The 26,359-nt window shown below is 44.5% G+C and overlaps 1 protein-coding gene across 2 annotated transcripts in view; it reads left to right on the forward strand.

Annotated features, from left to right (window-relative positions):
* The window catches only part of SERBP1 (SERPINE1 mRNA binding protein 1), a 50,326-nt gene extending 26,080 nt beyond the window's left edge, over positions 1–24,246 (forward strand). The window contains exons 4-8 of one of the 2 annotated variants that reach the window (XM_082265146.1): positions 27–110; positions 10,106–10,180; positions 13,215–13,392; positions 18,676–18,936; positions 22,903–24,246. In XM_082265146.1, the coding sequence (XP_082121272.1) occupies positions 27–110; positions 10,106–10,180; positions 13,215–13,392; positions 18,676–18,936; positions 22,903–22,959 (655 nt within the window). In that variant the 3' untranslated portion in view covers positions 22,960–24,246. The remainder of the gene's footprint in view (positions 1–26; positions 111–10,105; positions 10,181–13,214; positions 13,393–18,675; positions 18,937–22,902) is intronic. The other variant, XM_082265147.1, reaches the window with a different exon arrangement.
* Positions 24,247–26,359: the final 2,113 nt, after the last annotated feature.

Here is a 26,359-nt window from a genome sequence, read left to right on the forward strand (position 1 = left end):
CTGACAATGTAACTCATTTTTGTTAGTTCTTCTTTCAGTGGCCCGAAACATGAGGACAAGAGGGGAGGCAGCGGATCTCACAACTGGGGCAATGTTAAGGATGAACTGAGGTTGGTTGTAGTAGCTTGCGGTTACCCTTTTAGATTTTAACTTTTGTAAAAATACTTTGGACTTGCAGAGGTATAGAATGAACCAGTTTTGGGGATTTTTTTTTTTTTTTTTTTATCCCTTCCCTGATCCCTACCCTGATCCCTAGATTACACTAATATCAAGGAGGGAGGGTTGTCAAGTAATAGCTGCCTAAATCTCCACAAATATGGTTCTTGCTAGCAAGATTTAGCCGCTCATTGAATGGATGTAGACCTATGCAAAAAGGCAGCTGAATGCTGCCTCTACTGTAAGCCTCCTATCATTCCCAATAGACTGGTCTTGCACTGCATGAAAGGTAAGGTTGCCAAAGTCTGGTCATTGTCAGACCTGATGACCATTCATCTTTAACCAATGACAATGCACATTAGATAAACCATTTCATATAAGGAGCCACCCATCCTACAGAGATTTTCCAGAATTTGAAAATATCTGCAGTGACCGCTACACTTGTTTACAAGTTTGAGTGGGACTCGCCGCCATCTAAGTGCAATTAGTCTTAAAAACAATTGAAGCCAGAGTTTAATGAAAGGTGGCACTCACTTTTTGTGAAATTGTAAAAACGTATCCTGGTTCACAGCTGAGTCTATGATCAGGCTGTAGAAGTTGCTGGGAGAGGACATCCATTTCGCTGGGAAGGTGCTGTGGATGGCGGCAGGTCAGCCGCAAGATGGAGATCAGCTGAGGGGGGATGTACTGAGGGGGGTGGAGGTCTGGACGGCAGGCTGTGGTGACTGAGAATGGCGACTGATTAGCCACGTGGTAAGAAGCCTGTAGCAATCGGCTAACTGGGTGCAGCGCAGGGATAGTAGTCCTGTCAGCAGGCTGAGATGGTAGAGCTAGAGAGGCGGGGTGGCAGTGTTCCAAGACTCGCAAGTTCCAAGTGGAAGCCATGGGTTTCGGGGCAAGGACCACCCCTGTTGTCAAACCAACTGGTTGGCTTGTTGCATTTTACGACCAAATGGTCTGCTTGTTGCATTTCACGATCTACTCTGTTGTATGGCTACCCTGATGTCAATGTGGGCTGAATACACACAAGGTTTTGTTCCTTTTCAAATTTAGATTTAGGGGTTCATTAAAATAGCTGTAAAACACCTTATCATGGCCAACACCACTGGTTTAAAGCTGATCTCCAGCTTTTGTCACATTTTACATAGTTCGTGCTCAAACAAGCTTTGTCCCTTACTAACGTGAGGCTTCTGTATAAATTGTATATAGCTGAGGCTCCATACAGCACTGGGGGGGGGGGGGGTTGGTATTGTCTAGGGCAGCACAAAACTAAAATACACCACTGATGGTACGCATAGAATCTATTGCCAGTGTCTGGATATTGCAGTTGGCCTTTCTATGTTGAAGTGGTCTGGCTTTTTTAGTCTGCTTGTGCCCTGTAGCATTGCATGTTCCTGCTGCTTTTGGTGGCACCCTGAGGTCTGCGGTGTTGGGCTGATAACCACTGGCTGTGCAGCATGATAAGCTTCCCCCCCCCATATTAAGCCTGTTGAAGAGAATCTGTTGGCAGCCATAGACAAGTTATCTAGTATGAAAATGTTGTCACTCTCCTGGTAAAGTATCCAGGGGAAACAAATTGTTCACTGTACTGTTTAGTGTGATACAGAAACTCCTTCAAATCAGTATTGCAGGGTTATAAAGAAATATTTATAAAAGTCACAGTATGCACTCTCTTGAAAAAGTGGATAGGCAGTACTGGGCCCTAGTGTGGTCCTATTGGTATTAATATCCAGTAGTAGTGTTGTGGTGTTAGTACAGGTTACTTGGTCATTGGGCTGGCAGTTTATTCCCACAGTATTCTTGGTTTGTGGTGCCTTAGCACAGATTACTAGGCCAAATAGTTTTGCTCCCATATAGGCAAGGGTAGAAGATCAAGAGATAAACAATGTAGGCTATGTGGGACTTTAGGTGAGACACCAGCAGGTAATGCCCAGCGTCTCCATCCCTGTATCAGAAAAAACAAAGGTTGAAAAGGATTAAAAGAGGTGCATGGAAGCCAGCCAGCCCCCAGTCTGATGTACTCGCCCTCCAGTCTGCCACCAACCAAGTAGACCTGACTCATGATATAAATAAAGAACGGGTTTAGTTGACATGCATTTGCAAACGCATGTGTAAGCTGAAGGGCCACGACACGGCACCCTGTTTTACCTGCAGTCCTAACACTTTTAATTTGAGTGTCTCCACAATGGGAGAACATGGCTGCCAATGGATGGATAGTAGGCAGCAGCCCAAACCTCCCCCAACCCACCCCCATCCATGACTGATCTAGTATCTCAAAACTCTTAATAGCGATGTTATTGCGATGGTACAACCTGAAAACAACCAGCTGAGAAGCATACACCTCCAACCCCTTGGCGGATGCAGTGTAAAAAAAAAGATCAAGAGATAGCCAATGCATTTCAAGTGTCCACACTTGCCCTTTCAGTGCTCCAGTCTCTCCAAAAAAATGCAAATACTGTAGCTGCTGACTTTTATTATAAGGACACCTACGTTCCCCGGCCGACATCTTCACTAAGGGAAAACTGCAGTGAAGCCTTCAGGTTTCACAGCCCGTTCCCTACTGCGCATGTGCAAGTCACCCTGCACTTTGTGGTCCCGCTGTCTTTTTGGGACCGGTGTGTCCCAGAAAGCAGCGGGGGAAGAATTAGCTAGACATACTCCTAGATTTAGGGTTTACCTTTGCTTTTTTTCTGTAAAGGTGAACTAACTTTTTAAGTCCATATACATTGTTCCTATATTTGGGCCCTAATGACATGGGAAAATTTGGATCCCTGAAATATGTTTGTTTTCGCCTTGATCTTCTACCTGGCCTTGCATTGGAATAAAATGCTGTCTGGACTATTAGTTTGTGGTATGGTAGTTCACTTCTAGTATTTATGAAGTAAGAGTACATTTACCCGTTCCCCAAGTAGCATGTGCGTTTGTCTGTCGCAGTCATACAGACACTAGGGCCAATTTATCAAACAGTGTTTCATTTGGCATGAAGCATATACATTACATGAATAAAGTATAAACTATATACAGGTAGTGTGAGTCTGGAGGAAGGGGAACCCAAAGCCTCAAGGCAAGAGCGCTGCTCAAATAGCATCTCTACAACCCATATATAAAGTATTCTACTGCATGTGAATTTTTTTCTTAGTTGTACTTTTTATCTGCCGAATGAGCACAATTTATGAATTGTGAAGTAACGTGCTGCACTTACACCACACCCAGCGTGTCATTCAGAGATAATTTCACATGAAGCAGTAGAGTAGCAACTTTTCTGTAGTGTTTTTTGTTAAAATTGTGGTAGAAGGGTGATATTGGACTTTGTTGGGATGACCCTTGCAGTTGTCCTGTCGTTGCAATTGTCAGTTTTTGTATAGTTTGGTCTAGACCATTATCGTTTACAAATCTGGATAACTTCAAACAGAATTTTTTCTTAAATCCATATATAAAAGGTTATGCATTCACACTGGAGCGTAGCTGGCATTTTTATTTGGCAGTTTTTGAGGTTTTTTTTTTTTAGAAGTGTACTACAAGTGTTTAGGACTGCATTCACACCTCAGCGTTTTGAATCAAGGGCAGACTTGCTGCAATTGCACCTGCGATTTCAAAGCGCCCAGGTGTAAATAAGAAATCGCAGAAGGCACATTTGAGATGCCATTTGAATGGCACCTAAAATGGTGGTACGTTGGTCTCGCAATAAATTGCCGCAAACCACATCATGTGAAGCTTGTCGCCCAAAGAAAGTGTGTGTGTGTGTGTGTGTATATATATATATATATATATGCAATGTGTCTAATATTTTTACTTTTTTTTCCCCCAAAATTGTCGCTCTTTTTTTTTTTTTTTTTTGCTTTATAGCACAATATCTAAAAATTGCAGAGGTGATCAAATACCACCAAAAGCTCTATTTGTGGGGAAAAAAAGGACATCAAATTGTTTGGGTACAGTGTCGCATGACTGTGCAAATGTCAGTTAAAGCAAAGCGGTGCCGAATTGCAAAAAATGGCCTGGTCATTAAAGGGGATAAAACCTTCTGGGGCTGAAGTGGTTAAAGACATTGAGGTTGATTTACTAAAGGTAAATAGTGTGTGCACTGCATTTTTCCTTGCACATGATTGGAGGATAGAAATCAGCAGAGCCTCCCCCTCAGATCTAGAGCAACTATGCTTGCAGTGCATTTCCAGTGTACAGTATATATTTGCCCTAAGTAAATCTGTGTACATCCATTGTGTAGCGGTAATATGAAAATCACTTATACAGGATTTTTATTGCGCCAACAGTTTGCACAGTGCTTTACATTCTAAAGGCAGACAGTACAGGTACAAGCGGGCCTTGCTCATAAGCCCTTACAATCTAATGATGAGATTGCAGTTTAACCACTTTACTACCAGTCACGTAACCTCTACGTCATCAGACTTTGCGGGGTTATACCGGGATGATGCCTCTAGCTAGAGGCATCATCCCGGTACCGTTGTTTGAAGCCGACGGTCGGCTTTCCGTCGGTAACGATCGATGCGGCTCGGGAGCCGCTCGATCGTTACCCGGGGGGGCGGGAGGGGACGTCCCCCCCCTCCCGCCGCCTTCCGCGGCTTTGCTCGGGGCTACCGTCCCACCGGGAGCCCCGAGCACCCAGCCGGCACGTCCGCCGGCTGGATGGAGCCCCGATGAATGCCGGAAACGGCATCGATCGGGTCTCCGATGACGTAACCCGGAGGCGGCGTCCATGACGTCACGTCCGGGTTACTGTGCTGCAAAAGGCGGCAGATTTGAAAAACGGCTGTATGCAAAAATGCCGTTTTCGGCGTTTTGCATACAGGGAAGTGTAGTGGAGGGGTCTAGGGTCTTTTAGACCCTCGATCCCTCCATAAAGAGTACCTGTCACGACATATTGCTGTCACCAGGGATGTTTACATTGCTTGTGACAGCAATAAAAGTGATCAGATTTTTTTTTTTTTAAAAACCTGTAATAAAGTTTAAAAAAAAGAAAAAATAAATAGGAAAAAAAAAAAAAAATTTAGCCGTCCCCGTCACCGTTAGCTCGCGCACAAAAAAAAACGTATACGCAAGTCGAGCCGCAAATGAAATCGCTGTTCAAACCACACATGTGAGGTATCGCCGCGATCGCCAGAGCGTGGGCAATAATTAAAAAAAAAGAGCTACACTCTAACTCTAAACTGGTAACCGTTAAATAAATTTAAAGCGTCGCAGATTGAGATCTCTATTGACCGTAGTTTGTCGCCATCCCACGGGGGGGCGCAATTTTAAACCGTAACATGTTTGGTATCTATTTACTCGGCGTGACATCATCTTTCACAATATACAAAAAAAATGGGCTAACTTTACTGTTTAGTATTTTTTAAATGCAGTGAAATGTGATTTTTCAAATTTTTTCCAAAAAAATGGCGTTTTAAAGACCGCTGCGCAAATACCGCGTGACAAAAAATTTTGCAATGACCGACATTTTATTCTCCAGAGTCTTTGCTAAAAAAATATATATAATGTTTGGGGGTTCTAAGTAGTTTTCTAGGAAAAAATACTGGTTTTAACTTGTGAACAAAAAGTGTCCGAAATAGGGCTGGGGCTAAAGTGGTTAACATTGCCAGTGGTGATCATATTTTGATACCTATTCATATCCTATGCAGCATATTATCTTTTTAGTCACTTCACAGCCCCATAGATGGAGGATTGTGATCTTTTGAACATAAAAGCAGATCACCAGCTGTAAAAAATCAATACCAAGCTCACAGCAGCAGCTATGAGCTTGTTTTAACCCTTGAATACAGGCTGTTTATAAATGCACCTTGATAGACAAGGGTTCAAAGCCCAACTCCAGGAATTACAAAGCACACTACCCTTGCAGTGGGGAGGAGGTTGGCCGGTCATTCAGGGCAGAGGCCCAACTACAAGGATTAAATGCTTGACACTAGAGGATGAGGAGTAAGATGCGGTACCACCTCTTCTAAAAGCACTTGTTGTGTCTGTTTAGTGGCACTTTGAGTTGTCGAAGAAGAGGAGATGAATGCACTGCTTTTGGGTGAAGAGTTGGCGACATGTGCCATACTGCTTCAATCGGTGGTGTGACATTTTCTAGACCAGTATTTTTCATCTCTGGACACCAGATATCGGTCTAGATCAGTGTTTCTCAACTCCGAACGTCAGGGCCAACTAAGGGCCAGGTTTGCAAGAAAACTGAAATCCATCACAGGTGATATCATTTGCTGCTCAGTGATTGAAGTATTCTAGTCTGCAGCTCTGCCAAGGTAATACTCAAAATCTGGCCTGTTAGTGTGCTCTGAGGACTAGAGTTAAGAAACCCTGGTCTATAGTGTTCTGTTTGACTCAGGCTAAATAAAGTTGTAGGTAAAGTTACAGGTTCACTCTATATTAGGCTCTGTAAACATCCCTTCTGAAGGGCGCATGGCTAGCGGGGGGGGGGGGGGGGGTTGGACTGCAATGGTAGTTTTTTTTTTTTTTTTTTTTGTGTTTTGTTTTTTTTTTTTTTCATTCCAGGTTCGTTTGGCTTTTACTGTCTGAACCATTGTGTAGCATTTAAAACACTGGTTAGGGCACCTTTCTTGTGGTCAGTATAAAAGTTTTTTTATTAAAACCCAAAAAGGTGTGCAGTGCTCCCTTGTGAAATATAAACAATGAAAGTGTTTGAAGTCCCAAAATATAAAGAAGTCTGTGACATAACTAACTTCTTCTATGTATTCAAATATAACCCAGTGATAAGTGTGCTGTGTCTAGACACTCACCAGATGTCAGGAAAATAGCGAGCATTAACCACTTAAAGACCGGGCCTATTTCTGACATTAGTTTACAAGTTAAAATCAGATTTTTTGCTAGATATCTACTTAGACCCCCCAAAAATTACTATATATATATATATATTATACATTTTTTTTTTTTTTTGTGCAGAGATCCTAGAGAATAAAATTGAGATTGTTGCAATGCTTTGTCACACCATATTTGTGCAGCGGACTTGCAAACACAATTTTTTATTTTTTTTTTTTGATCTCATGCTTCAAAATTGCGCACGCTCGTGGAATGGCGACAAACATTGGTACTTAAAAAATCTCCATAGGTGACGTTTTAAAAATTTCTACAGGTTACCAGTTTAGAGTTAGAGGTGGTCTAGGGCTAGAATTATTGCGCTCGCTCTAATTATCGTGGCGATACCTCATTTGTGGTTTGAACACCGTTAACATATTTGGGCGCGACTTGCTTATGCATTTGCTTCTGCGCGGTCGCTCGGAGGGAGGGGGCTCTTTAAAAAAAAAATTGAAATCTGATTTTACCTTTATTTTTACACTGTCCCTTTTTTGATCACTTTTAATCCTATTACAATGAATGTAAATATCCCTTGTAATAGAAATAAGCAGGACAGCTCCTCCTCCTTTAATGTGAGATCTGGGGTCAAAAAGACCTCACATCTAACCTTTAAAAGCAAAAAAATAATTCATTTTTTTTTTCCCAGCAAGAAAAAAAAAATGGGCCCTTCAAGGCCATTGGGAGGGAGCGACCTATATTGTCACTCTGGTCCTCCAAGGCCATAGTCGAGTGGGGGCCATCTTGCCCTCACTTGACTTCCTGTCTGGGAGATGGACGGACCGGATAGTTTTCCCTGCTACTGATGGTGTGAGGGGCACCCCTCCCACCGCCCATAAAAGTGATCCCACGCCGAATCCTCTATTGGGACCACTTTATGTGAAAGACCACCCACCCTGTGAGAAAATACCAGGGTTATGGCAGCTATCTGAGAAAACATACACTGTGCAAAAAATAGTCATTGCTTTTTTGTGTTTTAGGCCCTCTGGCAGGACTCTGATGTATAGCATTGTTTAAACACTGGTTAGGCACTTATTTTATTCTTCTTCTTAGTATAAAAGTTTACTGCCTATTTGGTTGTATGACCCTTACAATTGCCTTGTGGTTGGGATTGGCAGTTTTTGTTTGGTCTAGATCAGGGGTGTCAAACTCAACTTCATTGAGGGCTGCATCAGCATTACGATTGCCCTCAAGGGGCCGGTTGTATCTGTAATGCTAGAAGTCTAGTGTATCCCAACTCCTTACATCAGATATCAAGAATCCCCCCATCACCCTCCCTTACATCAAAGTGCACCCCTTTACCTTGTGTTGCTGCTGGGAAGAAGCTGGGGGCAGAGTTAGGAAGCAGAAAGTGCAGGGTCTGGAGGAGGCCCAAAGGAGGTGTGAGGGCCACATGAAATGGCCTGGAGGGCCGGATTCGGCCCGCAGGCATTGTTTGACACGTGGTATAGATCATTCTTTTACAAATCTGGGTATTTTTAAACTGAATTTAATGAATCCATATGAGGTTACCTTCAGGCTGAATTCACACTTAAGCATTGCGATTTACTGGCGTTTTTTATTTGAAAGTTTGAGTGTTTTTTTAAAAGCTTATTTCAGGTGTTTTACAGCTTCAGGCGTTTTTATTTAGCCAATAGAATGAACTAAATGGAGACGAGGTAGAGGGAGATTAGGAGTGGCGAGATCTTCTGTTTGCGCAGAAAACAAGCCACAAAACGCTCAGGTCGCACATTTTCAGGCGTCGCATTGAAGTCTATGAGCCCAATCTGCCAAAAAGAAGCTTGTGTGCTTTTTTTGCGCTCCAGGCATTTTGCTTCAGGTGACAGAACCCTCAGATGTGAACAAGAACCATTGAAATGAATTGAATTCGGCTTGTTGAGTGTTTGAGCTTCAAGAAAAAAAATCGCTCAGGTCCTCAGTGAAAGCTGCATGTCGAAACGCAGAGCTAGGCGGCAAGTCAAGGTCTGCATACAGCATCCTCTGTCCAAATCTGCTGATTGGATGAGTGTTTCAATGTCCACTTGCGCATTCTGTCATCTATGCAATTTTTTAATTGGTCAGATTTGCCAAATGCCAACTTGGGAAAACACTGCTATGGTGCTCAGACACACACAGGGATTGCCTGTTTTATCTACCTAACAAATTATTTGGTATTCTGTTCATTGCAGACAAAGGCCTCTGTGGCCTGAGTAGTGAATATAATGCTAATTACTATATGTATGCATGACTAAAGAGCGTTGTAGAAAAGCGTGACACAAAATATGGGGACAAGTTTGTAAAAAGACAATGGTTTGGTTGCCCAGAGAAACCAATCAAATCATACCTTCCAGATTTCCCCCTGGCATTCCATAGCACAATGTGAAGTAGATGCTGTGGTGCCTGTTGGCAAATTTTGCAACTTCAACTGACACGTTCTCTTTAGGGTCCATTCATGCTATGCATTGGTTATTGTACATTCTTATGCGGTAGATTCTATTTTATAATGTGAACTGAAAGGGACAAATATATATATATATATATATATATATATATATATAATCATGCACCACAATGCATATTATTTGCCCACCATTGTAGTTGTAGATTGGGGTACTTTTTTAATGGTGTACACAAGTACGACCACATGTTTTGCTGTTCTTTTCTGCAACAAGCTGGTCTTAATGAGCCCCTTAAGGAAACCTGTACTGATACATATAGAAAAATGAGGGTTGCCTTTGTCCTTAATGCTGGCTGCCTGACTGTGATATTGATTCAAAGGCATCAATCCTTTAAACAAATATGCAGATCATGTTCCTATTTTATTTGCTGCATGGTTGTTTTAAGTCAATGGTTCAGACAACAATTGAAGCCAGAGATGGCCAAGCTACCTTGAATTTTGCCCACTTGGATATTTACCCCAAAAAAGGGGGGGGGGGGGGGAATTGTAAGTTCTTGTGTGGTCAGCTTTATTTTGGCAGCTTCACAACAATACTATAGTGTGTGTGTGTGTGTGTGTGTATATGTGTATATATATATATATATATATATATTACAATACTAAATAACTTTTGTAGTGTTCTGGTCTGCCTATTTCAGGTGACTAAAAAAAAAAAAAAAAAAAAAAACTGAAATTTCACCACTCTTTAATTTTTAGTGAACTGGACCAGTCAACCGCCACTGAAGAACCAACTGAAACAGAAGAGCAGCCTGTGGTAGACTCCGAGAACAAGTAAGTCTTAGCTTAGATTTCATCTGCTTACATTTTGCCTCCCTGACCTGATTCATTCTTCACCGCTTATCAAAAGTTAAAGCTTTTTCTGTTTCTTACATATTTTTTTTTTTTTAAGACCCATATCACTGGGTCTCTTTTTTGTGTGCAATGGGGCAGATCATGGATAGTGGGAGGGGCTACATGTAGCTTCCTGAAAACGTGACTCCGAGCCTATGATTGAAAACTTTTAAGTCAGCAGCTACACATACTGTAGCTTCTGACTTAATATTAGGACACTTACCTGTCCTGGAGTCCAGCGATGTCGGCACCGCAGCTGATGTTTCTATCGGCTGCTGCCGCCATTGCCGTTAAGGGAACCTGGCAGTGAAGCCCTTTGGCTTCGTGGGCAGGTCCCCACTGCGCATGCGCATTCCTATTGGCTCGGCGGAGGAGAGAGGAGGGGGCCAAACTTCTGAGGGACGTCGCCGTTTCCCGGAAGTGAGTAAGGGTACCTGTCAAAAACGGGTACCCTTTACCCTCTCCCCCCTGAAAGGTGCCGGAGGGGGGAGGAAACTAAAAAGCGGAAGCAGAAATCAAAAATCTGGCGTTGCTTAATTCTAGGCTAGATATTCTTTGGATGTCCTCCCGCCAGGAAATTGGGTGGACTTTATCTTACTTGCTTCTAATGAAGCTCAGTGTCTAGTCATACCAAAATAAGTAATTTCAGTATGGGAGAAGAGTCTGAAAAACTGCAAGACTGAAGGTAAGGCTGGACATCTAGATTTAGAAGTAAACTATGGGAATCCTTTTTTTAAAAAAAAAAAAAATAAATCGTACCTAGCTGGAGGCAGCATCCGATCGATGCTGCCTCTGTCCCCTGCCGTCTCAGGACTGAGAACTGAGTGATCTGACACCGACAGTTGCTTGGTTCTCACAGCTCCCTGAGCAGAGAGCTGGTTACTGTCTGTAAGCAGCTCTCTGCTCAGCCTCCCTGCTCTCTGGAGTGCTGGGCTGTGGAGGGGGCGAGAGCGGTCAGCTTAGGCTCTCAGCGGGCTCTCTGAGAGGCCAGAGCCAGGTGCTGGTCGGGCATGTGGGTGATCTTGCCTGAGCCTTTACCGGCTCCCTGTGATGTCAGTGGACAGTGGACTTCAGCCTGCTGTCTGCTGAAAACAAGTCACAGGAGTATAAAACTACTGTGATCCACAAGAGAAGTACAGCCAAACAAGGTTTGGTTGTACTTCTCTTTTTAAAGATCTTGGGGATGGTTTATTAAAGGTAAACAGTCTGTGCACCCACAAGTGCACTGCATGTGCAGTTGCACTATATCTGAGGGGAACATGTAAGGAAAATAAACTGCATTATTATTTGCAGACGATTAGATGATTAAAATCAGCAGAGATGTCCCTTTAGATCTAGAGCAGCTACACTTGCAGTGCACTTCTAGTACACAGTATATTAGACTTAAATCATCCCAATTGTGTAGCTGTAATATGAAATCCACTTCTACAGGATTTATATAGTGCCAGCAGATTGCACACCGCTTTACAATCTAAAGGTAGACCGTGCAGTTGCAATGCAATAAAATACAAGGGGGTTAAAAGCGCCCGGCTCATAAGTTTACAATCTAATGATGAGACTGCAGTTAAACATTGCCAGGGGTGATTATATTTTGAATATCTATTCATATCCTATGCAGCATATTATCTTTAGCCACCTCTGAGCCCCCAAAAAAGTGATTTGTGATCTTTTGAACATGAAAGCTGATCGCGGGCTGTAATAAAAAATGCCAATCTCACAGCAGCAGCCATGAGCTTGTTATAGCCCTTAAATACAAGATGTTTATAAATGCATCTTCGTAGATAAGGGGTCAAAGTCCAACTCCAGGAATTACAAAAAAAAAAAAAACTACCCTTGCAGTGAGGGGGAGGGTTGGATGTTCAGGGAACTGCGAGGATTAACACTAGAGGATGAGGAGTAAGATGCGGTACAACCTCTTCTAAAAGCACTTGTTGTGTCTGTTTAGTGGCACTTTGAGTTGTCGAAGAAGAGGAGATAAATGCACTGCTTTTGGGTGAAGAGTTGGCGACATGTGCCATACTGCTTCAATCGGTGGTGTGACATTTTCTAGGCCAGTGTTTTTAATCTCTAGACACCAGATATCTGTTTATAGTGTTCTGTAAGAATCAGGCTAAATAAAGTTGTAAGTAAACCTGTTTGGTAAAGTTACAGGTTCACTCTGTATTGGGCTCAAACGTGCCTTCTCAGGGTGCACGGCTGTAGATCGCTTGGAAATTTAGGAGAATTGTAGTAGTGGATAAAATCTCATCAACCGTACATCCACTTTTCTTCATGAGCAGAAGTTGTTTCGCTGCTCTACCCTGGATACCTATGATGCAGTAACAGTGTGAGGTGGGAGTGCCTTACCCTCCGCCTGTATTGGTATGGGACAGCTCCAGGAGCACAGTATGGACATACACCATTTTTCCAGGATCCTTCTGAATGGATAGAGGACATTGGAAAAGGGGCTGCAAGGGTAGTGGTGTTTAGTTGGTTAGGCTTTTAAACTGTCTGACCACTGATATAGCAGTGCCATGAGCTTCCCCGTGCATGGCTGTGCAGCAGGGGCGTGTCAGGACAAGTGTGATTATTGGGGCAGGCTGAGTTCCCAGACATAGCTGGAGAACTGACCATGGTGTTCTCCCACTTGGCGTGGTCAGTTTTTAATAGGAAAGCAGAGGGACTGGCAGGAACACCAGGGATTTTACATAAAGAAAGCAACACAAAGAGAACAGGATACTTTCTCATACAAGTACATGGTACAGCATGCACATATCAGGAATATAGAGTATTGGCGTAAAAAAACTCTTTAAGGCACTTTTTTTTTTTTTCTTGTCCTGGTGGTCAAAATAAGTTTGCTGCCTATTTGGTTGTACTGTGAAGATGTTACAGATGTCTATATAGGTGCCCCCTTTACCTCCACCATGTGAAGACCCGTTCGCATATAGGGTCACTGTCCCTATTCTGTGCTTTAGCTGTGACTTTTATGTTCCAGGGAAAATGAGGTGGAAGAAGTTAAGGAAGAAGGACCCAAGGAAATGACCTTAGATGAATGGAAGGCAATGCAAGACAAAGCACGCTCCAAAGTTGAATTTAACATCCGAAAACCAAACGAAGGTGCTGACGGCCAGTGGAAGAAAGGTTTTGTCCTTCACAAGTCCAAGAGTGAGGAGGTAATGGACTGTGCTTCACCTGGGGTAGGCCTTGTCATTATTTTACATTGTACTGTACATACTGACCAGCTGTTTAGAAATCACTGACATTCTGAAATGGTTCTTCATAGGGGTAGGCCTTGTCATTTATTTTACATTGCGCTCTACTTACTGACAAGCTTCTCAGAAGTCACTGACATTCTGAAATGGTTCTTCATAGGACTTGGGGCAGATTACTACAATGCCATAAAATAAAGCCGAATGAGGTTCCAGCCAGGGGCAGCTTGTTACAAAATGTTTGTAGACGACGTAGTAGATTTTGTATAAGTCATTGGGCTGCCAATCTGCTTGTGTTCTTCTGGTTAAGGGCCTGTTTTTTTTTTTTTTCCCCATTCTTTTCTGAACTCTAAAGTGATATTAAAGGCCTTTTTTTTTTTTTTTTCCCCCCCCCCTCATTTCTTTAACAAACATGTTATACTTACCTGCTCTGTGTAATGGTTTTGCACAGTGCAACCCTGATCCTCCTCTTCTTGGGTCCTCCGACCGGCACTCCTGGCCCATCCATCCTAGGGAGTGCCCCTATAGCAAGCTGCATGCTATGGGGGCATCTAAGCAGGCTTGCTCCCGAGCTGACGCTCTGTCGATTCACACACGGAGCTCGGCCCTGCTCTCCCCATTGGCTCACTGGCTGTGATTGACAGTAGTGGGAGCCGATGGCTACTGCTGTTATCTCAGCCAGTGAGGAAGAGAACTGGGAGAGCGGCTGCTCTTGTGCACATTTCTGGATCTAGATGGGGCTCAGATAATTGGGGGGGCTGCTGCACACAAGGTTTTCCCTTTCGTTCATTGATGTACACAGCTCTTCATCTTCTTGACCGTATGGATATACTGTCCTCTACGGGAGTAGGACACTAGGCAGAGAAAGCTTGAACACGCCTATGGGGCAGTCCCTAGGGATATATTCCTACTTCCTGCTATAAGTATTCAGTTTTTTTTTTCTGCCTAAATGTGAGAGCTACAATCAAGTGCTGGACTGGGTGATGAACTGGATAATATAGATCCTTAGGCCCCCCATTCCAGCCAGCGGCGTGTGCAGACAGCAGCTCCGCGCTAGATCGCCTGCGACATAGCCCCATTGGTCGGGGGCTGGCCAAGGAGTTAAACATCGCGAGGGCGCATACCAACTGGCTTTGGCCTGAGTCTCAGCGTTTCCTTTTGGCTGACCGCACCCACAGTAGGATGGAGCTGTGTCCTGTCCGTAGCGGTGCCCACCCTGTTCTGGTGTGGTAAGTAGTACGGGAGGTTGAGCAGGGTTCCCTGCCACCCTGGGGGTTGTTGACTAGGGCAGGGGGAGCAGATGTTTTAACATCTGCTATTACGCGCCTCACACGGCCGGATCTGGCAAAAATTTAAGCAGCGGGTCTCCACAAAAATTTAGACCTGCTAGGCCACATGGTCAGCTTGGCAACTCCCTTGAAAGAGGTAGTGCTGTGGGGGCCCCTTTTTTTTGTTTTAGTGAGGGTACCCTGCCTGCGCTTCCGTTTCACAGTGGGTGACCACCTGTGTTTTTTTTTTTTTTGTTTTTTTTGCGGGCTCTGATAGGTGGTCCATTGTGGGCCCTTGGCCGGCGTCCCCTTTGCGGAAATAAAGACGGTGCACCCCCCCCCAATTATGTTTTTAGTGGTGAGCTTAATATGTAACGACCCTACTGGGTCTGTCACTACGCATCCTGAGTGCTCCGATAGGATGATTCCTTTGCTCCTCTAGCCGCGCCTAAATGGGCGCTGGTGGATGCACTGCTTGTGTCAGTGCGTGAAACTTTAAAAATGGAGGTTGTGGCTGATGCCACGTTGGAGGCGGCGGTTCCTTTTGGCACCCACAGGCCAAAGGGTGTTCCTCTTTCCACTTAACTTGACAACATTGTCAAAATGCAGTAGTTGCTAAGCATTTTTGTTTGCAGTATCCTTATGAGTAACTGCGTTACTGGTGGATGTTTCCATCTGTAGTGGACTCGCCAGTTTCTAGGTCAAATTGAGCTACCTTCATTCCGGTTGAGGAGTCCCTGGCCTTTTCAGGTCCAGCTAATAAGAGGGTGGAGGCTCTGGCCGGCCATGTGTGGGGGTGGCTAGTTCAGTGATTAAGCTGGTAATTACTATTGCCCTGGTCTCAAACTGAGTGGGCTAAGCTTTTACGTCGGGACCTGGAGAAGCATGCCCCCCCACCCCGCCTTGGTGGAGCTGGCGTATCAGTTGGTCCAAGGGCTTCAGTCTCTTTGGATGCTGCTCCCCTGCTTCTAGACTCTTTCTCAGCAGTGGTCAGTGGCTGAGATGCTGATCTGCGGACCAGGCTTCCAAGAAGGCCTTGTCTGCTTGTCTGATCTTCTATTCATGGGAGGATTGCCTGTTTGGAGCTTCCTTGCATGGCATCATCAAGGGCCTCACAGGGGAAAAGAATACTCTTCTTCCTCCGGCTTCCAGGGGTAGAGAGTCTCATTGCAGACGGGGACCCTCCTTTTCAGCTCACAAGCGACTTTTTCGGCCCTCAGGGTCTCAAGACAAGGAATCCTTTCGGGCCTCCGCTGAGGGTTACAAAGTCTTGGCCGGGCAAACCACGAGCAGGTACTGCCAGACCTGCAGACAAAAATTCTCTGTATGAAGGCGCGCCCTTACCCATATCTGGGGGGGGGGGGGGGGGGGGAACCTCTTCGCTACTTTCCGGATCTGTGGACCTCCCTGACCCAGGACAAGAGGGTCCACAAAGTCATTTGCTCCGGCTACAAGATCTAGTTTTGATCATATCCTCCAGAAAGGTTCTTCCTTTTCAATCTGCACTTAGCCCAGATCGCTTTAAAGGATCAGTGTGGGGCAGTGCAAGATTTGTTAGGGAAAAAGTCCGAACGTTTTCAAGGTTTTTACTCAAACCTGTTTACAGTTCCCAGGAAGGAGGGCAAGGTGCGCCCAATACTGGTACTCAAGGCGCTAAACTGCTTTGTGCAGGTACAGAAGTTCCGCATGGAGTCCATGCGCACGGAGGTGGCGTCCCCACATCTGGGATTTCCTTGCCTCCATCGACATCGAGGTTTCCTTCCTTCGCATCCCAATATGTGTTGCCCATCAGCGTTTCCTCCGCTTTGCAGTGGCCAAGGAGCATTATCAATTCGTGGTGTTACCCTTTGGTCTCACTTCTGCTCCTCGGGTCTTCACGAAAATGTTGGCCCCGGTTCTAGCATTACTGCGTCAGCGGGGGATTTCAGTACTGGGGTACCTGGACGATCTGCTTTTACGAGCAGAGTTTTCGTCTGCCTTGTTGGACAACTTGGAGATTACTCTGCAAATGCTGGGGGAGTTTGGTTGGATTCTGATTATTCAGAAGTCTGTTCACAAGCCTCGTCTATCTGGGTCTGACTCTAGACTCGTCCTCAGCCAGAGTGTTTCTTACTCAGGAGAAACTTCAAAAGTTGCAGGAGGCAATTCAGCTTTTGCTGACCAGCAGACGGCCGTCTCTTCGGACCTGCATGCACCTGTCCGGGTGGGATGGCATCCTCGGCACAGATTGTGTTCAGGGGGTCCGGTCTCGGGAACCATTCAGACTACTAATGAATGTACTGGCGCTCCGAGTGATCAGACTTTGGATTATTGGACAGGACGTCTCCAGGGGTGTCTGGTGCGAATTCAATCGGGCAGTGCCACGGCTGTGGCCTATGTCAGTCACCAAGGGGGCACAATAAGTGTCCTGGCAGCCTGGGAAGCTGTGAACATTCCAGGGTTGGAAAATTGGCAAGCGGACTAGGTCAGTCGACAGACGTTGGACCAGGGAGAATGGTCTCTTCATCCGGAGGTGTTTCATCAGTTGGGGATCTGTTAGCCTCTCGCCTCAACAGGAAGGTTCAGAGGTTTGTGGCATGGTCTTGGGATCCTCTAGCCGTCACTACAGACGCTTTAGAGGTTCCTTGGAGTCAGTATCGTCTGATTTTCAATTTTCCTATGAGACTACTACGCCGGATCGAGGCAGAGGGGATTCTGGTCATCCTAGTGGCTCCAGACTGGCCTCAGCGGTCCTGGTATGCCGATTTTGGTACAGCTAGTCGCCAAAGCTCCTTGGAGACTCCCTCTCAGAGGAGACCTATTGGCCCAAGTGCCAATCTTCCATTCTGCTTTACAGTCACTGGCTTTGGCAGCTGGGCTGTTAAAAGCCAGATGCTGAAGGACAGAGGGTTGTCTGACTCAGTAAATCCTATGCTGTTAAAAGCTAAAAATATACTAGGAAGATTTACCATCGTACGTTGAAGGCGTACATTGTGTTGTGTGAATCCTTCCGGGTTCACCCTTGTTCTTTTCGGAGGCTCGGATTTTGGCTTTCCTCCAATGAGGGGTTAAGTAGCACCTGGCCTTGAGTGCCATCAAGGGCCAGGTCTCGGCCTTGGTGGTTTTCTTTTAACACCCAAGGCCACACACTTTTTTCCAGGCCGTGGGACGCTTGGTTCCTCCCAGGGCAGTCTCCATTGCCGCCGTGGGACCCCAATTTGGTGTCGACAGTTCTCCAGAAAGTTTTTTCAGATGAGCCCCAGTTGTTGACAGTTGAGCAGCAAGTTGCCTGGTTGGCTATGTTAAGCCTTGGGAAAGTTTTTTTTTTTTTTTTTTTTTTTTTCTCTGTTCCCACCACATGTTTGGCACGGCTTTAGGATGTCCCTATGCTCAAGATGAAGAGATGTGTCCGTCACTGAACAAAAGAGAAAATGGTATTTGTCTTACCGTAAAATCCATTTCTCTGATGTTCATTGACGGGACGCAGTACCCACCCCTCATTGGAGCTAGGTTTTTTCCTTCTACACTGCTTGTTACAAAACTGAATACATATAGCTGGAAGTCGGCGTATACCCCCATAGGCGTTTACAAGTTTTTTTTTTTTTTTTCTCTGCCTCGTGTCCTACTCCTGTAGGGGGCAGTATATAACCCTACGGTCAAGAGGAGGAGCTGTGTCTGTTAATGAACATCAGAGAAATGGATTTTACGGTAAGTTCTTACAAAATTCCAGTTTTTTACCTTCATACATAGAATGCAATAAGGTTAAAAAAAAAAAAAAAAAAAACTTCAGCCTTTACAAGCGCTTTAAGGTGTGGACAGGAGTTGGCACTATCTAATGGCTTTGCATTTACATGCCTATGTAAAATGTTCACTATAGACAATGTTAAATGGAATAGCAACTTATCAGAACTTTTTCTAGAACTGAGACCAAATATTAGTCTATGTCCAGTGTACATTTTTTTGAGTTGATGGGATACATGACAACTTTTCTTCTTTCCAGGTTCACGCGGAGTCTGAAGGTTTGGATCACCATTTCCGCAAGCCTGCAAATGATATCACTTCCCAACTTGAGATCAATTTCGGAGATCTTGGCCGTCCTGGCCGCGGACGCGGAGGTGGAAGAGGTGGCCGCGGACGCGGTCAAAGGCCCAGCCGTGGTGGTGGTGGTGGAGGTAGTGGTGGAGGTAGTGGTGGTGGTAGACCTGACAAGGTAATTCAGCCTGTGTGCTCGGACGTTGAGACTGATCTGTGGAAACTAGAGGTAAATAATAAAGATGCTTTATCACTTGCCCACTCATTGTATTCTAGCTGTCATTTCTTCTACTGCTGGGCAGAAAACTAAAGCATGCCCCTGACTGCTTTACTCTATATTTCCACTCTTTCTTTGGTTATGTTGTAAAAATGCATAATAATAATTTACTTTACTGTTCTCTCAATTCTTTAATGTGTAAACAAAAAATGTATTATCTGCAATACCTGAATATTTCCCTATTTAGGGCTCTTTCACACGGTCCGCTCCGTAGGCGGATCCGTGTTGCTCAGCAGGGATCGATCCGCGATCTCCGCTGAGCCGGGCGGATGACAGCTCCGTCTCCGCTTGCAGAGCGGAGAGGGAGGTGTCTCAGCACCCGCTGCCCTCTATGGGGGATCGGATGAGAGCGGACCGCTTGTCCGCTCTCATCAGATGCACTCCCGATTACTGAACGGATGGAAAAATAGGGTTTCCATCCGTCCAGATTTCACGCACAGGATCGGATGGGGATGGCAGCGGGTGTCAGCGGAGGTGTCTCCGCTGACACCCGCTGCCCCATAGAGCTGCATGGAGGATCCGATCAGATCCGCCTAAAAAACTGACAGGCGGATCTGATCGGACCGCCCGTGTGAAAGAGCCCTTATTTTACAAACGCCCGCTGATCTTCCAGAAATCCGGTGAGGTCCTTACTTCTGGAAAGCTGCCAACGCTGCCCCTCTCTACTAAATTACCACTCAGTAATGTCCGCTTTGTTCATATTTCCTCTGCTGCACTACAGATCCTTTCCCCTTTGTTATGGTGAGGGAGGTGTTCTGTAGTCCAGCAGAGAAGTCATCTAGCAGGCCTGATGATGCTTCTTGGGATTTTACTGCAACAACCCAAAACACTAATTTTAAGAAATGATGGCTTTCTGGCAGATCAGATCACAGCATTTTTATAGACACAGATTATTGGGGGAATATACATGTATAATGTACTGAATGTTTTTAAGAATTTTGCTCAGACATAATGGAATTCATGTTTTCATTTACTGACCTACATCTGCTCCAGGCTTTGTTCCTGCTTGGACTTCTAGAACTTAGTCATGGCTATAGTGGTGTCCTATGGCTGGTGTAAACCAATTGGTGCATTAGGACCAGCCTGCTTCTGTCTGTTGGTTTTAGCCACATGACGCTCCAGCAGAGGTTCTGAGTCGTATTGCTGGAGTGGTGGTAGGGGAGCATATAAAAACATTTTGATACGAAGGTCTTCAGTGTTGTTCAATATTTTACAAATCATTTGTTAATTGTATCACCATCATTGCAATGTTTTATACATCTTGCCCATTGTGCCAGCTGCTATGTGCCTCTAAAGCAGGGGTCTCAAACTAGTGGCCCTCCAGCTGTTGCAGAACTTCAATTCCCATGAGGCATTGCTAGGCTGACTGTGAAAAGCATTACTCCCATAGGCAGAGCCATGATGGGACTTGTAGTTCCGCAACAGCTGGAGGGATGCCAGTTTGAGACCCCTGCTCTAGAGAGACACACGATTAAAGGTATTACACAGGAATGTCAGATACTGAAGGTTCCAGGGGCTTTGCAAGTGAGCAAAGATTTAATGCAATTGATGTAAATAGGAATAGACCAGGCATTTTTCTGACTTTTTTTTTTTTTTCCTTCTCACTGTGATGACCGGGTCTCTAAGGCCCCTTTCACATAAACGTTCCAATAGTCCACTTGCCTGTATTTCAGGTGGAGCTGATCAGACCATCCGTAGCCCTCTATGGAGTGGCGTCTGTCTGTTTCCACTCGACTGCCTCATAGAGGAGAGCGGGCTGTGTCCGCTCTGCATAGCTGAGCGGACATAGACCTGTCATGCCCCGGATTAGCAGAGAGATCCCCTGCTGAGCAGGCAAATCCACTAGAACAGGGTCTGCCCTGTCTGAAAAGGGCCCAAGGCAGTAAGCTGTATGTGAAAGTGAAAAAAGATTTGTTGAAGTGGAGGTTTATCAGTGAAGCCACAGAAATGAAGGTCATTTATAACCGGATTTGTGTTTTATAAAATGCCTGGCATATATCCTTTATAAAAAGTGACGGTTTGTTTGCTAGAGACATGCTCTGCTGTATAAAACTGGGTTCAAGTGTTGATTCAGACCCTTAACTCATTCTCCCAGCACAGTGGCTTAGCGGTTAGCCCCATCTGCCTTGCAATACTGGGGTCTTCGGATTGGATCCTGGCCAGGACCCAATCAGCATAGATTATGGATATCCTACAGCACTGATCACTTGCGCATCAGTGAGAAACCCCAGATAGAAATGGCTCTATTGCAAAAAATGGAGAGCTCTTTTGAAGCCTTGCTGCTCTCTAGGACCGGGGTTGTCCTCCGCACACTGTGGAAATAGATGACAGAGGACGCACTGGCCTAGTGCATTATCCCATAAATTTTATTAAAGCAAAATAGTTACTGCTCCCAAACAGGGTAGTATAGGAGCTCATCTGGCAACTCTACATAGTAGCACTCTCCCAAACACTCAATCACTCGAGCATAGGGGGACCCTACTAGGGTCCCTGCTGGCTAACGTGTTTCAAATGCATGTCCTCCATCAGAGCACTCTTTAGGATATGCCTTTTTGAAATTCAGATTGGATTGTCAGATGAGCTGCTATACTACCAATGTTTGTGAGTAGTATCTATTGCTTCTTTTTTAATAAAATTGGTGGGATAATGCTCTAGGCCAAGTGCTCCTTTTATCCATTTTTACATGCTGGATATCCTCCCTGTGCTTGCCTGGATTTCCTCCCACAGCCTAAAATCAGACTGGTAGATTAATATCCTCTCTAAATTAGTGTGAATGTATGTGAGATGGGTATCTAGGATTGTAAGCCATTTGAGAGCAGGTACTAATATGAATGTACAAACAAGTGGCCACTGCTCCCACTTATAACTAATCTTTGCACTAAGGAGCACTGGAAAGGTGACGTATGTCAAACTAATGCCCCATACACACGTGCAGATTATCTGCAGACTTTTGTCTGCAGACTTACCAAAACCATATAATATGAGGTGAAACCTAAACACTTTCAATTTGTATGCAATCCGGCAGGCCCTTGCACTACATAGAAAAGGTAAGTCTGCAGACAAGTCTGCAGATAATCTGCACGTGTGTACGGGGCATAAGTTTGCGCTTGGAAATTTTTGTATCGGCCAGCGACCAACCGAAACTGACCGGTCTAACAATAAAAATAGGTGTTTAGTCTACACACATTTACTAATGCATGCGTAAGCTACAGGCCCTGCCAAGGCACCCTGTTTTCTTTAGTCCCTAACACTAAGGCTACGATCACATGTGGGCGCAGCGGATCACGGGCAGAATCACTGCGATTCTGCCCGCCATCCAGAAATCAATGTAAATCACGGGACGCCTGTGCGTTGCCTGAGATTTGCAATGGCACCCCAAATGCTGTGCGATGTTGCCGCGATTTCCGCCTGCCAAATCGCGGGACTCATGATGCCCCAAAGAAGCTCTTGTACATTTTTTGGGCATCATGCCTCCTGCGATTTTGTTTGTGCGATGTTAGCGTGATTCTGCAGGTGGAAATCGCGGCAACGTCGCACAGCGTTTTGGGTGCCATTGCAAATCATGGGCAACGCACAGGCGTCCGGCGATTTGTAATTTCCGGATCTCGGGCAGAATCGCGGTGATTCTGCCCGTGATCCGCTACGCCCACGTGTGAACGTAGCCTCACTTATGAGTCTCCACCATGGGCGCACATGCATTTTCATGGATCTGGAGAGGGGCAGGTGAGCCTGAAATGTGAACTTACAGTATGTAAAAGGGCTGCATAAATACATGCCACTAATATATATATATATATATATACTGAGTTTTGTAATGCAGTCTTGGTAGAGCATTGTTAAGCCTATTTGCATGTTCTCCCATGTACTTTGCTGTCCATAACCCATTTCTGTATAACCATTATTCCTTTGTTCCTGCAGTCAAGCGTCTCTGCTCCGGATGTAGACGACCCTGAGGCTTTCCCAGCTCTGGCGTAAACTGGATGGCTAAAGTCCACCCCTGGTGCCCTCGCGGCTCCCCTTTCTACGAGGCTTGCATGCTTAAGGATCCTAAACAACTACAAATTTAAGACTGTCGATCATACCATTCACACCTATGGACTGAATTTTATCTGTTTTAAACAATGGACTTCTCTCGCTACACAGGAGCAACCATACGGTAGTTGAGTTTTGTATTTAGATACGTACTGGTAGCAGGGACGTTTTCATAATTTTTCCAGAGATTCAGCATTCTTCATGGATACTTTTTTTGTATGGCTGCTTGAAAATATGCATTTCCGAACTTGAAATATAGGTGTGGACAGTGTGTACCAGTTAACGTTTTCACTTCATCTGTGTTTTTATTCCTAAACTTTATTTTTTTTTTCAGGCTTTAGTTTCTTGTATAACATAGAATTTTTTTTTTTCTTTTTTTTTTTGGAATTGGTTTTAGTTTTAAGTCTTGTCACCTTGCCCGGCTTCTTTTCTTACAAACCAAAAACTTATTGGCATTTATAACTGATATACCTAATTTCAATTTGGGAAGGTCATTTTTTTTTAGCATTTAGCGGTGGTACTGGTGAAGGCGATCTTTAATATCCTTTTAAACCGGGGGTGGACAAATTCCTGTAGGATTCTAAGCACCACCCAATAACGGGCTTTCACCGATACCCAGAGAAGAGGCTGAAATAGGCCCCAGTTGTAACCTGTAGGTGTGCTGGGGGCCTGGCTTCCTAGGATTTGTCCAGCTCTGCTTCAACAAAAAATTGCCAGCTTCCGTGCTTGCTTTCTTGTGGCGCAGTCCTGCAGCTTGTTCTTTAATACTACTTTATTTCAGCCGCCAATAGCTGTAAAATGCAAATCGTAACTGAAAATGGAGCAGGACAAGCGTTGGAATAGAAATCAACATTTTTAATTTTTTTTTTCGAAGATGGCCGCACCAATGATTCCTAACTGGCAGCCTGTAAACAATTCTTGCCGTTGTAAAAAAAAAAAAAAAAATGCTGCAGCCCTTGTATTAGGAAATGGGTTGTATGAGGCGCACTGGGGTGGGACGTAATCTATTTAAGGCAGATACGGGGCTTCACATTACAAATCCCAGCATGCCCTGGTAGGAAATGCAGTTCCATCTTAACAGCTTGTGGGCACACTTATTGCCCGGAGTGCTTGAAAGCTCTCTTTTAAAGTGGAATAACTTATATCATGTTAATGTGGGGGGAGGGGGGGATTGTTTGACATGAAACGCCTCTCCTCCGTATCAGTTTGAAATAAAACAATCTGATTTTCTGCTTTTCGGTTTCACTGGTTGACAACTGAATGTTCCCTTTTGCAGGGGATATTACACAAGTCTTTGCTCCCCTTAGGGTTTATTTTTTTATAGATTATTTAAATTGTTCCTACGATTTAAACAAAAAACTGACCACTTTGAAAGCAAAAAAAAAAAAAAAAAGATGCGACAGGATTATCTAAAGTTAAAAAAAAATACACAAAAAGAATAAAAAAGAAAAGCATAAAAAAAGTTGTCTACAGTGTTTGTTAGGATAAGATTGTCATTTTATTTAATATTCTTTTTACACTTTTTAGCAGGCTTTGAAATTTGTAGGTTCTTATCTAAGTAGGTGAATTGAAGACCAATATTATTGCCCTATTTTTATAAAACGTTGTACAGTCGACTAAATATCAAACTGGTGTGTACCAAGAAAAGGGAGGGGGGGGCAGGGCTGTCTGCTCTCAGCATATTTGTGGCGAGGGGGTACTCTGCTAGTTGTACATGGTCTTTCCAGCATTGGCATGTCGGTGGCAATCTGTTAAAAAAAAAAATGTTTTTTTTCTTTTTTGACCGACTGGCCGTGATGAAATTATTTTATATCCAATATAATTTACTTTGAATCTACAAACCAGATGTATTATAAACTTCTGCACATTAACCTTCTAGATGAAATAAGCCTTCACGAAAAGGGAGGCAAGTTTTTCAGTGGTGTATGTCTTGTTTAGGGTAGGGTGGGTGTTTTTGGTGCAGCTAAGTACAGATGCGCTCCCCTTGGGACAATGAAGTGCCCTTCGTAAGTAAGAAATGGATACCAAAAATTGTCACCAAGAAGCTTAAAAAAAAAAAGAGAAAAAAAAAAAGCAGGTCGATATCAATTCCTGGTAACAGTTGCATCTCTTGATTCAATGTGAATGCACTTCTGCTGGGTGAAACGGCCATTATAAGCCTAAAATTCAAATTAAAGTTTTTTTTATATAAAAGGAATCCTTTTACCAAAATGCATGTTAGACTGGTCTACCGCCTTCAGAATGTTACTGAGACCAGGAGCTGACAGTGCAGCTCTTCCTCGAGCTGGGGGGGTACGCAATGAGCACGCTTCCTGGACAAAACCGCGATACCTGCATGAAACGAGGCCTACGGCCATGTTGACACATGTATACATATGGCCAGGGGAGAAGGGGTTAGTGAATGTAAACTCAAATCTAGCAGTATGTTTGGCATCTTGTCTCACTAGTTTTGTTAAATGTTGAAATGGGTTCACAAAAAAAATCTTACCCGGAGATCCTGTCAGTAACTGCATTTACTGTTGCAGGCAGACAATGCTATACCACTGCCTGAGGCTTCATGTACACTAGCCGCTCCTAAACTCTACTCCATAAAAGCCTATGTGTCAGTGTACACAGGCTTTAAGCAGATTTTAGGAGCTGCTGCATTTAAGTGAGCTTCAACCTCTCTCTCTCCTGAATGTGGAAGAATTGCGTTCAGGATAGGAACGTTTTGACCGTCAGCCGTGGGCTTAGGCCGGGTTCACACTTATACGGGTTTCACTGCATTCAATTCGCATGACAGGAGATTGTGATCAGCTCTCAATGGAGCCGGTTCACACATCTCCATGGCTGCTGTGGAGCCGATTGCACAGGGGTCCTGTGCGTCTTTGGCTCCATTATCTGGTCCAAATTCAGGCAAAAATTTGTCCCTGAAATGGAGAACAGGGACGCACCTGACCCCTGCTGTGAGCCACATCTGCATTGGGTGTGAACTGAGCCTCCAAGCAAAATGCGAATAACCGTGCCGCAGTAAATGTAGGCCAGTGTACATGAGGCCTTACAGTTAGAGCCACAGCACGCTGCTGATGCTGCTTTTAGTTGGCTGTGTACCAGTCCTTTGAAAAGGCGCACATGGCAAGTAGACGATGGTGCTGTTTATTCCAAGACAGTGGTTTACTTTAACTTTTCCCAACTTGCAACAGGAAGTGCTATTACTGTCATGATTTCTAAGAAACAAAGCAACCGATTCACAAAGCAGGAATTCAGCAACTTTGCAAAAAGTGCAGGCACACTACTACTTAAGTTCATTTGCATGTATGTCCCCTTGGGGTCTTCTCTCTATTAACTTTTGACAGGTTTACTG

The sequence above is a fragment of the Pelophylax lessonae genome, assembly GCF_965119305.1.
Source record: "Pelophylax lessonae genome assembly, chromosome: 8".
Lineage (NCBI taxonomy): Eukaryota > Metazoa > Chordata > Amphibia > Anura > Ranidae > Pelophylax > Pelophylax lessonae.